This window comes from Ochotona curzoniae, unplaced genomic scaffold (assembly GCF_017591425.1).
Source record: "Ochotona curzoniae isolate NIBS_2020 unplaced genomic scaffold, NIBS_Ocur_1.0 contig_3520, whole genome shotgun sequence".
Classification (NCBI taxonomy): Eukaryota; Metazoa; Chordata; class Mammalia; order Lagomorpha; family Ochotonidae; genus Ochotona; species Ochotona curzoniae.
Genome location: NW_024465894.1, coordinates 18,163,746 through 18,180,189, shown reverse-complemented (window position 1 = coordinate 18,180,189; position 16,444 = coordinate 18,163,746). Strand labels below are relative to the sequence as shown.

Sequence of the window (16,444 nt, the reverse complement as noted above, 5' to 3'; positions counted from 1 at the left end):
TTCATTTTTGATCTAGCTCTTTGCTAATGGCCTAGAAGAGCAGCAGAAGATTGCCCAAGTCTTGGGTCCATATATGCATGGGAGGAGCTGGAGTAGGTTTCTGGTTTCGTTCTGGCTTAACTCTGCCGTTGCATTCATTTGGCAGTTGAACCAGTGGATAGAAGTTCTTTCTCGCTGTGACTGACTTTTCTCTACAATGCTGCCTTTCCAATAATAAATAAATAATTTTGTTAAAGATTTATTTTTATTTTTTTTAAATAAATAATTTTTTAAAAAAAAGGTTTATTTGACACACAAAGTTGGAGATAGGCAAAGGTCTTCCATATGTCCAGTACTTGTGAAGAAATTAAACTTACGGAATTTAGAAATGTTTATAAAAAGTAAACTTGAATGGGTTTCTGATTATTTGTCTGCCCCGGAGGTCTGACCATACCCAGGGCTCCAGAGCAGTTGATGCTGTGTAACACAGACATGGCCTCTGTTTGAACCCAGAACAGGGCTGGTAGATTGGCTGAGCCAAGGTCACCTAGGGGCAGGAGGTATAGGACAGCAGATTGAGCTGGTCAGGTAGGAGAACTGGCAGAGGGTCTCTCCCAACTGCAGGTGCAGGGGGAGGGGGCTTTCTCTCCTGTTCTGATGCAAGACTGAAGGCAGCCATGAGAATTAGCATAGAGGCAGCACCTCCATGACAAATCAGACACTGTCCCCATACCTGCTGGTAGCACAGGCCCCAGGGAAGGTAGTCACCGTAACTCAAGTAGAGCTGAGCATAGCAAGGATGGCATGCACTTTGCTGGAAGGTCTTGAGCGTCTAGTGCAGGTATACCACGAGCTAACTTTTGTTTTGTTTCTGACCTACAGCTCCAAGACAGCTTTTCATATACAAGCTGTAAATAATCAGGGAAGGTAAGTGCACAATTGTGGGCCATCGACCACTTGGGTCAGATCTTAGGAGCATAAAGGGATAAAAAGCCACTGGTAGCTACAGGTGTGGATGGCCTTTCCACAGGTCCACACCTGGCAGTGATGTTGCTCCAGAATCGGTCTCAGGACTGACTGCTCAGTGGAGCTTTTGTTTTCTGAATGATTCCCACTGAAAAACTGGGAGGCATGAGTGGGTGTGGATGTGGTCATTCCAGTGATTCAACATTGATTCCTTATACACGCAACCTTGTGTTTTGGAAACCTCAGAGGAATCTATTAATTTGTTATTACCAAGTTGAAAACAGAGAACACTGTAAAAATTGTGTATTACATGTCTTTCCCATTTCCTTCCTTTTCTAGAATTATATCTCTGGACAATGAAGACAGCTTGTCCATGGTGAAGACGGTAAGCAGAGTTGTTATGGGTCAGCCCGCTGGGACTGGAGCATAGAAAGATGTCTATGAGCAGTGAAGTGGGAATGGGTGGAGGTCCTGATCTTTGGAAACCCCTGTGCTCTGAGGACTGACCCAGCTGCAGCAGCAGTGACACTGTTCTCTCTGAAGGTGCCCAGAGCTGCCCACATCTGTACTTTGGTGTCTGGGCTAACCCAGGGAGCCTTCGTACTTGAGGCCTTACCAAGGAGGCAAGACTGCTCTGACCTCATGTGGGAATTTGAACTGAAGGGAAGCCTGCTCTTACCAACAGTCCAGTGTGTTTTCTTTGCATTCTGGGCCTGTGTTGATGCCCTCAGAAAATTGACTGCTTCATTAAATGAACAGCAATCAGCAGAGTCCTATTTTTCCAGGGAAATGAAATGGTCAGAGCAGAGCTTTCCAGCCATGTACTAGTGAACCAGGGTATGATTTTGGTTGCCTGACATTGCTCCCTGCAGTGGCAGGGCATGGCTTAGGAAAGCCAGAAACTCCAATTGCTCTCCATCAAAACTAAGTCCGCTTTTTGCCCCTAGTGCATGGTAATGTGAAGAGTGTTGACAAGGAATGGATGAGAAAATAGTGACTGATCCAGGCAGGATTCTGGTTGTAGTATGTGTGGGCACACACTTCCTGAGCCTTCAATCCAGCTGTGTTGTTCTTTTTTTTTGTTTGTTTTCATTTTATAACAGTTTCATAGGCTCCGGGATTCCCCCAGCATCTCCCCAAGCCCTCCCCCCATGTTGGACTCCTCCACATTGTTGCAGTGGAACAGTTCATAACCAGTCATAATTCCTTCGTTGCGGGCATGTACCATGCATAGAGTCCAGTGTGCTGTTGTCCAGATAAATTCAACAGTTTCATTGGGAGACCATCCCTGGTCTTTAATTATAGCTGGCAGAATGTCATCCCCTCTAATGTAAAGCCACAACACAACATCAGTAACAATTTATAATATCGTAGAGTTAATTGACATGGTATCGAGTAACCAATATGTTCAAAAATGCCAGTTCTTAACCACATCCTGTGACTACTTCATTGACATTTCAATTTTACTTTATACACAACCAACTGCTATACTCCTTAAAATGGTTATAGGGTACTATTCAGATGTCTCATGTCTATTTTCATTTTTTGTATCTAGCAGCTTATAGTATGGAAGCGTGATTTTTACTGAACTTGGCAAATTTTTGGATAGTCCATACAGGCTTATAACTCTAACAAGGTGTATGTTAACACTTGAGGCACAGAACAGTTTTAGGAGGGATGTGCAGAGAAATCTTCAATACCTTAGTGAGGAGTAACTAATCTTTGTGTCCTATCTAGTAAGGTATATGTGAGTCCAGGCTGACTTCATTCAGTGCTGTTCAGTCTAAGAGCTTGTTCTGCTGATTAGCCCATGTCCCTCACTAGATCCTTCATCGTCTTCCCACATTCTGGCCCTGGTCAGACCATTTTCATGTCACTTCCCAATTTGCTCCAGAAGAATTTTCACTCATTTTTAAGTAAAAAATTAGGGTTTTTCCAAATCATTAGGAGTTCTATGAGTTCTTCTGATTTTATTTATTTATTTAAAGGTTTATTTATTTTTATTGCAAAGTCAGATATACAAAGAGGAGGAGAGACAGAGAGGAAGATCTTCCATCTGATGATTCACTCCCCAAATGACTTCAATGGCTGGAGCTACACTGATCCAAAGCCAGAAGCCAGGACTTCCTCCAGATCTCCCACATGGGTGCAGGGTCCCAAGGCTTTGGGGAGTCCTCGACTGCTTTCCCAGGCTACAAGCAGGGAACTGAATGGGAAGCGGAGCTGCTGGGATTAGAACCAGCGCCCATATGGGATCCTAGTGTGTTCAAGGCAAGGATTTTAGCCACTAAACCACCGTGCTGGGCCCATTCTGATTTTATTTTTAGGTTACTGACATCTGTTCATTTTTCTTGGTAATAAATGTTTGAATAGCTTTTTTGGCCCAGTAGTCCTCTTGTATCTATGTAACATTCACTCCAAGACACCAATGAATGTCCAACACTCTGAATAGTAGCAAACTTTGTATACTCTGTATTTTTTTTTTCTGTAACTACATACGTGTAATAAAGCCTGGTGTATTGTAGCTCAGTTCCTTGGATCTCTACAACCATATGGGGGACCTGGAAGAAACTCCTGGTTCTTGGCTCCAGCTGTTGTGGCCATTTGGGAAGTGAACTAGTAGATGGAAGATCTTTCTCTTCTCTCCTGTCTGTAAATCTGCCTTTCAGTAAATATATAAATGAAGCCTAGTTTACAAATTAGGCACAGTAAGAGATTAGCAGCGATAATAAATTAGAATTATAATCACTATAATAAAATTGCTAGTGTCAGTACTCCTGCATTTTGAGACCATTACTAAGTAAAATAGGGGTTGCAGTGGACACAGTCACTGTGACAATTGATCTGATAACCTACAAGGCTTTTAAGTGACTAATCAGTGAATAGCATATAAAGTATGAATATACTAGAAAAGGGGTGGATCACAGCCAAGGCAGGTATGGATTTCAAAATCAGATGTTGCTCAGTGTGGCTCAAAATGGCGTGTAAATCAGACCTGATAAATTTATTTATTTTGGAATTTTCCATGTAATATTTTTGGACTTTAGTTGACTGCTGTACTTTCAGTGTTGTTGTGTACCCAGAAGTATCCCTGCAGAGCTGTATACCTCAGGAAGGGTCATTTTTCCAGACTGAAGCAAAGAAAAGCTGGAGAAGCGTATTGGCAGTAAGCTGGGAGGAGTGTGTAAGTGCACAGTAGCGTGGAGGATCACTCATTCTCATAGGCCAGGCACCTACATAGTCACAGTTGCCTCTTGGGAAAGGATGAGGAAACTAGGGCAATTTACAGGCAAAATGATGTTCTGAACTCCTAGCGCTTGTGTATCCCCAGCCCTTCACTTGGTCAGGGAGCAGTCGCAGCAAATCCTGGGTCAGCTTGAAGTCATCTGCAAGTTCAGAGACGTATTTCAGGTTAACCCCAGATTGTCTTAGAAATTCTTCAGTATTCTTTTGCTCTGTGCCAAAAATCAGTATTGGGGACTCTCTTTGTAGCTTTGGGTTGTCACTCTGACTCGGTTTCTTATTGACCCAGGCTTGCATGGCCATCTATGACATTCCTGACTTGCTGGGAGGAAGAGGCTGCTTAGGATCTGTGGTCTTCTCAGAATCTTTCTTGACATCTCAGATTTTGGTTAAAGAGGATGGTAAGTGCATGTAGCCTTGCAAAGAAAGCCTGCAAGCTTTTTTCTTTTTCTTTTGTGGAAGTAAACCATAAAAACAAAAAACTATTAATATATTTATAAAAATAATATTTTGATAAACAAAGACTTTATATCCTAATTTATAAAGACCCATTCCAAATGCATAAGAAAAAGATAATGTTGCCTGATGGTAAAATGGACAAAACATGTAACTGGGCACTTGGCAGAAGTATGTGATTAAAAAAAAATAGGGACGGGGAGAGGGAGGAGGGAATCTCTGTATGTACAGAACTATATCATGGAAAATAATAATAATTTTAAAAATTAAAGAAATGTAGGGGTGGTTTTATGTATAAAGATTTACAACCCTGGGCTCAGTATGATAGCCTAGTGGCTAAATCCTCACCTTGCACGTTCCAGCATCCCATATGGACACTGGTTCAAGTCCCAACTGCTCCACTTCCCTTCTAGCTCCCTACCTGTGGCCTGGAAAGCAGCAGAGGATGGCCCAGGGCATTAGGGACTCTGCATTCAAACAGGAGACCTGGAAGAGGCTCCAGGCTCATGGCTTAGAATTGGTTCAGTTCAGGTCATTGCAGCCACTTGGGAAGTAAACCAGTGAATGGAAGATCTTCTTGTTTCTCCTTCTCTGTAAATTTGACTTTCCAATAAAAATCAAAATAAATCTAAAAAAAAAACAGAGAGAGAGATGTGTAGCCCCAGTAGTAGTTAAGGAATCTAAAACAATTGATACCATTTTTTGACCTTCCCCTTATTAAAGGATGATAATATCTAGGACTACTAGGGAGAGCCTGATGATATCCTGACCTTTACCATGTGTGCCTGCTACGGTTGTACTTCCATGACTTGTCATTTAAATGTGTGTGTTGGCTCTGAAAAATGTGAAAGTTTATTGCACAGGAAACCTTTCTGCATCTCCTTGTTAAGTCTTCCTGTGCACAGAAGATGTTTTCTTGTTCTGAGAGTGTCAGGCCCTTAGTACTCGGAAGAGGAGCTTTTGCTGCTGAGAGCTGGAAGGATTTTCAGTCTGGGGCCTGCAGGGTGCAGGGTGGGCAGAAGTGCTGGGGAGTAACTGGCATGTCTGTGGTTTTCCTACAGATGGCACTGTTACTGCAGAGACCAGCTCCGTAGTCCTGACAGCCACCATACCCAGATTCTGCTCCTGGCTGGTTAGTGTCGTCTGCTGTCGGGTACAAGTGCACCTACACAGGAGAGTGTTTGAGGAGAGCCTCTTCGTTGGCCTCCTGGCAAGGTGTCAGATCCTGAATTAGCTGTTATTCAGAAATGGAAGTACTTATCTTGGTCCTTTCTCTTTACATCTAGTTTCTTTAACTCCTTCATAATCTTGGAAGCATCTCAAGAGAAAGGAGCAAGAGTTGTCTGGATACCTGTTAAATCGTGAAAGGAACAAGTGAATACCCTCGTTTGCAGATGAGGAGGCCAAGGGTTAGAGGTGAACACCTTGTCCAAGGTCACACAGACAAGTGGAGCCTGGGTCCCTGTCTGTCAGAATGGTTGCTGCTGCTGAGTTTTTCCAATGTATCTATGCATGGAGAAGTTCCATCCTCCTCAGTGGTGCCTTAGAATGGTGCCTGGGGTGTAGATGCAGTGACCCCAGCAGTAGTTTAAATTTCTGTTTTAGAATGTGTTTATATTCTGACTCTGCAGTTCTGACATAGCTAGGGAAGATTGAGAATCATTCTCTAACATGAAATGTATTTAACCAGGAACAAACTCCAGAAATATTTCAGTATGCTTTCATTCCTGCATCCCTAAAAATAGTTGTTTTTTCTCTTAAAGTGCCATGTGGGCGGAGACAACACATGCTCTCCCCGTGCCATGGCCTGGTGAGCTGGGCCTGTTGTCCCAATGAGAGATCCTGTCGTGGCCCTGTGCTCAGAGCCCTGATGATCAGGAGCCAGCCAATTCTGCCAGCTGCGCCAGGGCCCAGGGGCACTGGACGTGGCAAAAGAGCTGTCCAGTTAGTGTTCTGGAAATATTTCATTACAGTGTGGACACTCATCACCTTTGAAGTGATAAACTGAAAAACCTGTGTTTCTTTTGCACCAGGTAGAAGATAAGGAAGTGAAGTTGTCTGAGAAGACTCAGCAAGCAATGAAGGTAAGCACTTTCATATTTTCAGTATCAAAAGTAAAGTATAAGCAGTCTACAAAGATAATTTAAAATATTTCTTCTGGCAGTGACCTCAGGGGCCTGTGTGTCTCTGTCTTGAATTCCTATCTACCTGCTTTCATTCTCAGCAGAGCTCTGAGGATAACCATTTGTGGCGGACAAAATTAGAGGGATTCTTCCTGACATTTAGACCTTTTTGTGTTTTGTTTAAAAAAATTTTTTTTCCTCAGCTCTGGAGCTGGTATTATGGTGAGGTAGAATTAAGCTGATGTTTGCAACACTTGCATCCATATAGGAATGCTGATTCAAGCTTGCTTCAGAGCCAGCTTCCTGCTAGTGCACCTGGGAAGGCAACGGAAGAGAACTAAAGTGTTTACTTGGTGCCTGCTGCAGTGTGAGATCCGGATGGAGTTCCTGGCTCTTGGCTTCAGCACAGTCCAGCTTTGGCCAGTGCAGCCACTGGAGGAGTAAACCAGTAGATACAAGATTTCGCACCTTCTCAATTTCACTCTTTCAAATAAATCTTTAAAAATTTCTCAGTGTTACTGAAAGCAGATCCCGGATTGGCTTAGATATGTGGAAATATGAGGTCAAAGATCTGGTTCAAAAGAGGAAATGAATCCACTGGCACAAAAACAGAGCGACAGGTTTTGGTACCTGGACTCTTGGGGAGACCTTTGTCAACATGGAGCAACAAGAAGGGCCATGAAATAGGCTCAGCATTTCTGATTCTGACTCAACTTTATAGACAGACAAAATGGAGCAAGACTTTTGATTCTGCAGTATTTATGCTATAGCTCATTTGCTTCTTTGGTTTCTTTTTTGCTCTTTTTAAAGGAAGATGAGTTTTTCCTGGGGACTTTTCTGGCAGAAGGAGAAGGAGCGTATCTTTATTCTAGCAATTTACAGTTCCGGCCTGAGGAGGGTAAGCAGCTGACTTTTCTGTCTTGGTTGTGTCTAGATCCTTCATTTGTAGATTATCAGCATGGATGTTGTGATTAATAATACATCTAATATTTGAAAAGACTGGTTTTCTGCTTTGATCCACCCACTCTGAAGATGAGAAATCTGTGCTGGTGTTGCCAGCAGAAGGGCTATTCCCAGAACTGCACCTGCCCCTCTTGTTGCCATCTGAAGTTTGCTCTCAGAATGGGCTAAAGCACCATCTCCAGAGATAGAATGTGCGGATCTAAGCAAAACCTGTGTTAATTCTCAATTGCTGTGTAACAGATTGTCACAAAATTGCTAACAGGTCATCCAAGTTGGTGGTCTGCCCCTTCCTTCTACTTGTAGGGCTGCATACACTGTTTTGCTGTTGTGTGTGTTTATGCCATCACCATACATCCTAGGGGATCTTATTCCATTTCCATGATAGTTCAAAGTCCTGAATCTGAAGGGCTCATATATTCCAAATCTCATCCTCTTGATAATTAAATGCTATGTGAATGAGGCTCAGGAGTGTCATCTATTAGTATGACTCTTGTCAATGACTATAGACCTGTAGCGCTATAAATTCTCTGCCCCCACACCTCTCAACAACATTCAAGGTAGGACTAACTTAGGGTCACAGTTATCCATTTAATTTTCAGGAAGAGGGAAGTGGGGACAGAGGTAAAAGAGAATCACCAGCCTAAGGCATTTTTGAAATCCAACAGGGCAGACTCCAGTCCCTTGCTTAGGAATGAGGCCTGGAAGTTATCCCCTGTGACTCTCCACCTGCCCTCTGGGCTGTGGGTTCTACTCCCTGAGCTCTAAATTTTTGCCTCCTGGCCTGTCACTTTTACCTTCTGAGTCACTTTCCTTTTTCATGAGAGGCAGTAGTTTTTGATTAGATATCTTAGCCTGAGGCTAAGTCTCCAGGCTCTCTGCTCTGTGCCCTTGGCTCTTGAGCCCACCCTCTGAGGTCCTGGTTTTCTGCACAGCTTGGGGCTGTTCTCTGATTTCCTCTCTTTTCCATGGAAGGTACAGCTTGCTGTATCTGAGTAATTTTACTAGCTGCGACTTGCCAGTAGAATTTTGGGGCTCCAGTGGTCTTATTTTGTATTCTCTGTTGCTTTCCATCCAAGCTGGCTGTGTTTCTGCTGATATAAAATTCCCAGGGACCTTGTTGGTCTTGCAAATACTTCACTGGGATTCACTCTATGTTCTTTTCTGGTTTCCTCGGAATAACATTTTGCTTTGAGTTCTATTCTTTCCTTGTTGAATATGGCATTTTTTTATGTGTGTGGAGGAAGAGTTCTGCCTTACTTCACAAATTCCTCAGCCTCTTCTAAGCAAATCCCCTTTCTGGATGATTTGTTCTTCCTGTTGAAAATATTCTATCCAGTGGCAAATTCCTCTCCCTGTTGGTTCTTAGATCACTGGTTCAGCTTCCCCTCCATTCACACAAAAGACGGAGCCTGCGGGAGCTCTGTATTGTTATGTGCCTGCACTGCCTCACCAGGTTCTGGTGCCGAGGGTGTGGCTGTGACAGTCCTCCCAGCCTTGGGCAAGATTGCACAGGGTTTTGAAAGCAGATTGTGGGCACAATACAAAGGTGATTGTGCTGTTGTTCTTGAGCCAGTTATAATATTTAGCCAAGGATATTTGTCAAAATTAATTTGCCCCTTCATAGCAGAGAACCTTGTACAGAAAGAATCTTGTATTACACCAAGTTATCTGGCAAGAGGCATAGCATCCTAGGTTTTGGTGCAAAAGCAAAGGATATAACCAGAGATTTCTGGGACCTCATCAGTTACAGTCTCTCAGGAGCTTAGATTTCAAACTTTAAAGATCCTGAGGGGGAAAAGTAAAAGATCCTGAGGAAAATCTAACTTAAATCTGGAGGTGGTTTTCTGAAACAAGAGTTAAGTATGAGCAGAGAAATTTTTTTAAATTGTGATTAGTTTTATTTTATTTGAAAGGTAATGAGAAGGAAAAAAAGAACTTCCATCTGCTGGTTCACACCCCAAATTGTCACAACAAATAGGCAAATAGGGCTTAGCCGGTGCTAAAGCCAGAAGCCCTGGATTCCATCCAGAACTCCCATTTGGGTGGCAGGGACGCAAGTAATTGAACATCATCCACTGCCTCCCACAGTATTCATTAGCAAGGAACTAGAATAGAAGCAGAAGAACAGAGACTGAAATCAGGCACCTGGATTTCAGATATGGGAGTCACAAGAGGAACTTACTGTGCTGACCCCCCACCCTGAAGCAGAGAATGTAAATGGAAATCTTCCTGGCTTTGTGTTAAAGTGTTTTACTACTGTGATGTCCAAGTCCAGGACTGATCTAGGCTTTGTTAGACTTGAAGTTCATACCATTTAGGGACTCTTTGTTTTTCCAAAGATTGTTTTATTTATTTGAAAGGCAAAGTGACACAAAGAAAAAGGGATAGACACAGAGAAACAGATCTTCCAGTTGTTCCTTCATTTTGCAAATGACCTTAATGGTAAGAGCTGGGCCAGGCCCAAGTCAGGAGCCAGGAACTTCATTTGGACCACCCAAATAGATGGAAGAGAACCAACCATTACAAAAATGGGCTCTGGTGTTACCACTGAAGCACAACGCTAGCCCACTTAAGAACTCTCTTAAAGGAAAGTAATACAAAGTGATTAGGGCTGTCCTCAAGGCCTAGCAAAGAGGCTAAGTAAAGGGTCCTTAAGGTCAAGTACCAGTTAGTGTCTTGGTAAACCTGCAGTTTCATCTGTTCCTATCACCTAAAGCAGTGGTGAGGAACCTTTTCTCTGCCAAGGGCCATTTGAATATTTATAACACTCACGGGCCGTATGAAAGTATCACATTAAAGTTAGCCTGCTATGTAATTGTACTGCATTTCTGCTGTCTTGCAGTCCCCTTGGTAGGGTCAGACCCAACGATCTCTGTGGCCCCTTAGCTGGACCCTCCACTCCCCTGCATTATCTGCATTGATCTGCATATCTTGGGACTGTTTGTGAACACTTGCCTGCAGTAGCAGTACAAGTTAATGGCAGTACCGGAAAAGCAGTCCACGTATGAAAAATGGTACAGGTGTTCTGGATTTACCCATTGGATTACCTACAGATAAGAAGACTAGCATTTAGTTCCAACTCCTGACTTTGTCACCTTCCCTAGCTGGTGACAGTTGCTCTCTGGAGACTTGTTCAGCTTCCCTGTCCTTCCTGTTGTTCATGTGTCCTTCTCTTCCCTACCTGTGACCAAGACCAGACCAGTGCCCAGGACCTACCTAAATCTAAGGAAGCTAATGTAGTTTTACTACAAATGCCTGTATTCCTAAACAATGTCTTGTTTTTTTAAGTTAATATAAATAGAATCATTCTGTGTGTTCTCAGACTTGTTCTCTGCTCAGTATTAGGTTGTTAGGATTCCTCCAGATTGTTGTATATAGTTCCTTTTCATGACTCTATGGTATTTCTTTGTATGAAAATGATGCCATTTACCCTTTGATTTTTGGTAACCGTTTGGAATGTAAACATTAGAAGCATTTGTCTCAGGATACAGAAGGACAAATGTTTGCCCATAGGATTGAAATAAAAAGGAATAGAATGTTTGGATTTTCGAGTGTGCCTACCCAAAACTTTCACTGATGAAAAGCCAGACTGGTTTTTTTTTTCTTAAAGATTTATTTACTTTTATTGAAAGACGGATATGCAGAGAGGAGGAGAGATAGAGGGGAAGATCCTCCATCCAATGATTCACTCCCCAAGTGACCACAAAGGCTGAAGCTGAGCCAATCCAGAGCCAGGAGCTTCCTCCAAGTCTCCCACATGGGAGCAGGGTCCTAAGGCTTTGGGCCGTCCTCGACTGCCTTCCCAGGCCACAAGCAGGGAGCTGGATGGGAAGTAGGGCTGCCAGGATTACAACAGGCGACCATATGGGATCCCGGGCATGCAAGGTGAGGACTTTAGCCGTTAGGCTACCACACTCTACCCTAAGCTGAATTTATTACTGATCCTTAATTTTTTGTTTATTCAGTTTCTTTAGGGTATCTTTTTTTTTTTTGGCATTTATTTATTTTTATTTGAAGGGCAGTTACAGAGAAAGAGACAATAGAGATCTTCTGTCTGCTGGTTCAGATCTCCCCAAATGGCTTCAAACAGCCAGAGCTAGGCCAGTCTGAGGCCAAAAGCCAGGAACTTCCTCCAGGTTTCTCATGTGGGTGCAGGAGCCCAAAGATTTGGGCCATCCTTCACTGCTCTTCTAGAACTTTAACAGGGAGCTGGATCAGAAATGAAGCCATCAAGACTCGAAAGACTATTCATATGGACTGCTGGTGCTACAGATAGAAACTTAGCCTATGAGTGCCAGACTTCTGGAACAATTTATTCCTTTTCCAGTGAGGGTCATTTCATTGTGGCCTCTGCAAGCAGAGCAGCACATGTTGGGTGCGTTATTCTCCTGGTGTTTATTCTTCTTCCAGATAATCTGCATCCAGCCCCTTAAATTGATAATTATTCTTGGGCCTAGTGCTATAGCCTAGTGGCTAAAGTCCTCACCTTGAACGTCCCGGGATCCCATATGGGTACTGGTCTAATCCCAGCAGCCCTACTTCCCATCCAGCCCCTTGCTTGTGACCTGGGAAAGCAGTCAAGAACTGCCCAAAGTTTTGGGACCCTGTGCCTGTATAGGAGACCCAGATGAAGCTCCAGTCTCCTGGCTTTGGATCAGCGCAGCACTGGCCATTGCAGCCACATGGGGAGTAAATCATCAGGTGGAAGATCTTCCTCTCTCTCTCTCTCTCTCTCTCTCCTCCTCTCTGTATATCTGACTTTCCAATAAAAACTTTTTAACTTTTTTTTTAATTCATGATTATTCTCCACATTTAAGAAAAAATTTTTTTGCTTTATTTTATTTGAAAGGTATAGTTACACACACATGCACATTAGCTTCTCTCCTCTGGTTTACTCCCCAGATGGCCATAATATTCAAGGCTGCGCCAGGGTAAACACAGAATCCAGGCGCTTAATCTAGGTGTGTCACACGGGTGCAAGGACCCAAGTGCTTAGGCCATTTTCTGCTGCTTTCCCAGACACATTTCTAGGAACTAGATCAGAAGTAGAGCAGCCAGGACTCTAATCAATGCCAGTATGGGATGTTTGTGTCTCAGGCATCAGCTCAACGCACTGTGTTACAATGCTGGCGCCCATTCTCTGCAGTTTTAAGTATGTGCAACAGAAACCCAACATTCTTTCTAGGCCAATAACCCTGCAATTTTTTTTTAATTTATTTATTTGAAAGTCAAAGTTAAGGCCTGGCACAAAGGCTCAATGGTTAAATCCTCACCTTGCAAACATCAGGATCCCAGAAATATATATATTTATTGGAAAGACAGATTTATGAAGAGAAGGAGAGACAAAGAGAAAGATCTTCCATTTGCAGGGTCACTCTCAAATTAATGCAACAGCAAAAACTGAGCTAATCTGAAGCCAGGAGCTAGGAGCTTCTTCCAGGTCTCCCATGTGGGTGCAGGGTCCCAAGGGCTTCAGCCATCCTCTGCTAATTTTCTAGCCCACAAGCCAGGAGCTGGATGGAAAGTGGAGCAGCCAAGATAAAAATCAGTGCCCACATAGGATGCCTGCTGTAAGAGGTGAAGGATTAGCTAGTTGAATCATCTGCTGGGCCCCCAGACATTTTTTTTTCTTTTAAAGATTTATTTTTTATTGAAAAGGCACATTTGCAGAGAGAAAGTGATACAGAGAGAAAGATCCATTCATTGGTTCACTCCCCACATGGCCACAATGGCTGAAACTGACACTGTCATGTTCTGGGCCTCCCATGCAGTATAGGGTCCCAAGGCCCTGGGCCATCCTCGACTGCTTTCCCAGGCCACAATCAGGGAGCTGGATGGGAAGTGGGGCAGCTGGGACATGAACCGGCACCCACATGGCATTCTGCACATGCAAGGTGAGGACTTTAGGCTATCGCGTAGGGCCTAAAGTGTTATTTCACAGTGACTCCCTCCCTTTTGTGTGACTCTAATCACATGAACATTAAACTGCTCAAAGATGACCCAACTACCTGTACAGTTGTTATCAGTTCTTTTTATATTTCATTATGTTGCTTCTAAGATACAGTCATTCATGTTTACTTATTTGAACAGCAGCATGACAGAAAGAGAGAAATAAAGAACAAGGGTTTTCATGTTCTGATTCTCTCTTCAAATGGTCACAATAGCCGTGGCTGACCCAGGGCAAAGCCAAGAGCCAGGAATTCCACTTCTCCTGCCTGGGTCACGTGACTCAGATGCCTGAGCCTCTTCTGCTGCCTACATAGGCACATTACCAGAGAGCTGGGGCAGAGGTGAACTGGCCAGGGCTTCCAATCTGGCAGGTAGTTGTCCCGAATAGCAGTTGAACTTACTGTTCCACAGGGCCAGCCCAGCAGCTTCTATTTGGGTACATTCTTATTTGCAGATCTTTTCATTCACACTGTCCCATACCATTCCTCTCATCCTGTGAATTTTTCTTTTTGGACATAATGTGTTTTAACTCTAGAAATTTGGTTTAATTTTTTTGTGTGTGTCTTTTCATGTTTCAAGTTAATATGGTTTGACCTTTGAGTTGGCCTTTTGAACATATGGCAAGTGTGTAGAAAGTTAGTGACTTCAGTGTCTTACTCTTGTAATTCTATCATCTGCCTTTTAAACTTGATTGGGCAGGAGCTAAGCAGTGTTAAATTTAGAGCTAATTTTGCCCCATCACTGAGGCAGAATTGTCTGAGTCCTGTACTCTGTGTTCTGTGAGGTGGGAGGTTTTTCTTGCTGCGGGTAGTGGAGTAGTTTCCAGGGTAGTTGTGCATTGATGTGCATTGTTTTACCTATGACTATCCAGGTTTTGCAGCGCCAATTGTTGAAAAGACTTTCCTTTCTTCTTTGAATTGTCTGCACTTTGTTGAAGATCAGCAGAGCATGAATATATGTGTTCTACTGTTTCCTACAGGCCTCAGTGCGTGACTGGCAACTCCTTCATTGTCCCTGTTATTAACCAGTTCCAGAGTTTTCTATTTTTTAAAGGCAGAGCAATAGGCAGATAGAGAGATGGTTTGCTCTCCAAAAGTCCGCTTCAGCCAAAGCTGAGCCAGGCAGAAACGAGGAAGCAGAACTCCATCTAGGTCTCCCACATGGGTGCCAGGGCTCCAAGTACTGGGACCATCATTTGCTGCCTTTCTAACTATATTAGCAGGGAGTGGGATTGCAAGTCTGGAGTATCCAGGACTTAAAACAGCATGCTGGGCCCAGCAAAATGGCCTAGCAGCTAAAGTCCTTGCCTCAAATGTGTCAGGATCTCATATGGGCACCGATTCTAATCCCGGCAGCTCCACTTCCCATCCAGCTCCCTGCTTGTGGCCTGGGCAAGCAGTCGAGGACGGCCCAAAGCCTTGGGACCCTGCACCTGTGTGGGAGACCTGGAAGAAGTTCCTGGATCCTGGCTTCGGATTGGCATAGCATCGGCCGTTGCGCTCACTTGGGGAGTGAATCATTGGACAGAAGATCTTCCTCTCTGTCTCTCCTCCTCTCTGTAGATCTGACTTTCCAATAAATAAATAAATCTTTAAAAAAAAAATAGGTTAGGATTCTGTTTCTGTTAACTCAAAACAAAGCCTATTTAATAACTAGCTTATTGATGCATTCAAGTGTGCAAACTGTGTAGAAATCAGGGTATCATTTCACCTTGGGTGGGAGGGAAGGCTGCCGTTGGAGAAGCATATCCTAAGGCTGCAAGAGCTCTAGTAATGCATGATTTCTTGGAGTAGGCACAACAGATGCATTGGGATACTGTTGTGTTGTTTCTTTAAATCACTTGTGTACATTTCACACATTGTCACTGTCACAGTGAAAATCATCTCTTTCACCATTCTGTCATAGCATGTCCGCAGCATAAATGTTCCCACTTCAGCTGGGCTGGGTTGTTAGAACATGTTCGCTTGTATACCTGGACTTTGAAGGAAGATAAGTCAGATGCGTCATGAGCACTAGGTGTCTCGCTTTGCCTTGCCAGCTCCTGCTCTTGTTAGACTCGGGTGATGTGCAGGTCAATCAGAGAGAACCAGGCTGTGTTCCCCACTGGTTTTTGGAGAGTGGTGGGAAATTCACCCAACTCTGAGTTTTTGGACTCACAGAAGGACAAGGACAGATGGAATTCATCCACCAAGAGCCCTAAGGATGGATCAGGGTAATGTCCTTCAGAGCTGCTGTCCCAGTCACTGGGACACACCAGCAAAGGGTTGTCCTTTCAGGCCACAATCTGTTGACAGAGTCCACAGATGATCCCAAAGGTGTTATTGGATTAGTATCTCAGAGGCCAGGGACCTGGCACTGGGCCACCAATGACTCACTGTATTTGTCCTGTGCGTGCTCAGAGAAAAGTGACAGTGTTAATGCTGCTGGAGCCAGCTGTCATCAAAGGACAGTACTAAAATCAAATCCTGTTTACCAAGACCCTCTTCCAGGCCTTGGCCCCCAAATGAGTGCTATTCCCACCCAGTCTGGTTAATGTTTCTCTTCCTCTTTCCATTTGTTTAAGGCTCCTGAATTTAGAGGGAGAGGCTATGCTAGAGGTGACCTTCCCCAGCCACTTACCTTCTTCCTCATGATGAGGAGGTGGAATACACCAACTTCTCCCTTCTGCTCCTTTTTAAAAAAAAAAAAAATTTATTTACTTTTTATTGCAAAGTAATATATATAGAGAGAGGAGGAGAGACAAAGAGGAAGATCTTCCATCCAAT

The 16,444-nt window shown here is 43.6% G+C and overlaps 1 protein-coding gene across 1 annotated transcript in view; it reads left to right on the top strand.

Moving 5' to 3' along the window:
- DNAAF9 (dynein axonemal assembly factor 9) overlaps positions 1 to 16,444 on the top strand; it is a 101,838-nt gene that overhangs the window by 47,082 nt on the left and 38,312 nt on the right. The window contains exons 15-20 of the mRNA XM_040981758.1: positions 862 to 906; positions 1,285 to 1,330; positions 4,478 to 4,589; positions 5,706 to 5,776; positions 6,678 to 6,728; positions 7,578 to 7,665. Of these exons, the coding sequence (XP_040837692.1) occupies positions 862 to 906; positions 1,285 to 1,330; positions 4,478 to 4,589; positions 5,706 to 5,776; positions 6,678 to 6,728; positions 7,578 to 7,665 (413 nt within the window). The remainder of the gene's footprint in view (positions 1 to 861; positions 907 to 1,284; positions 1,331 to 4,477; positions 4,590 to 5,705; positions 5,777 to 6,677; positions 6,729 to 7,577; positions 7,666 to 16,444) is intronic.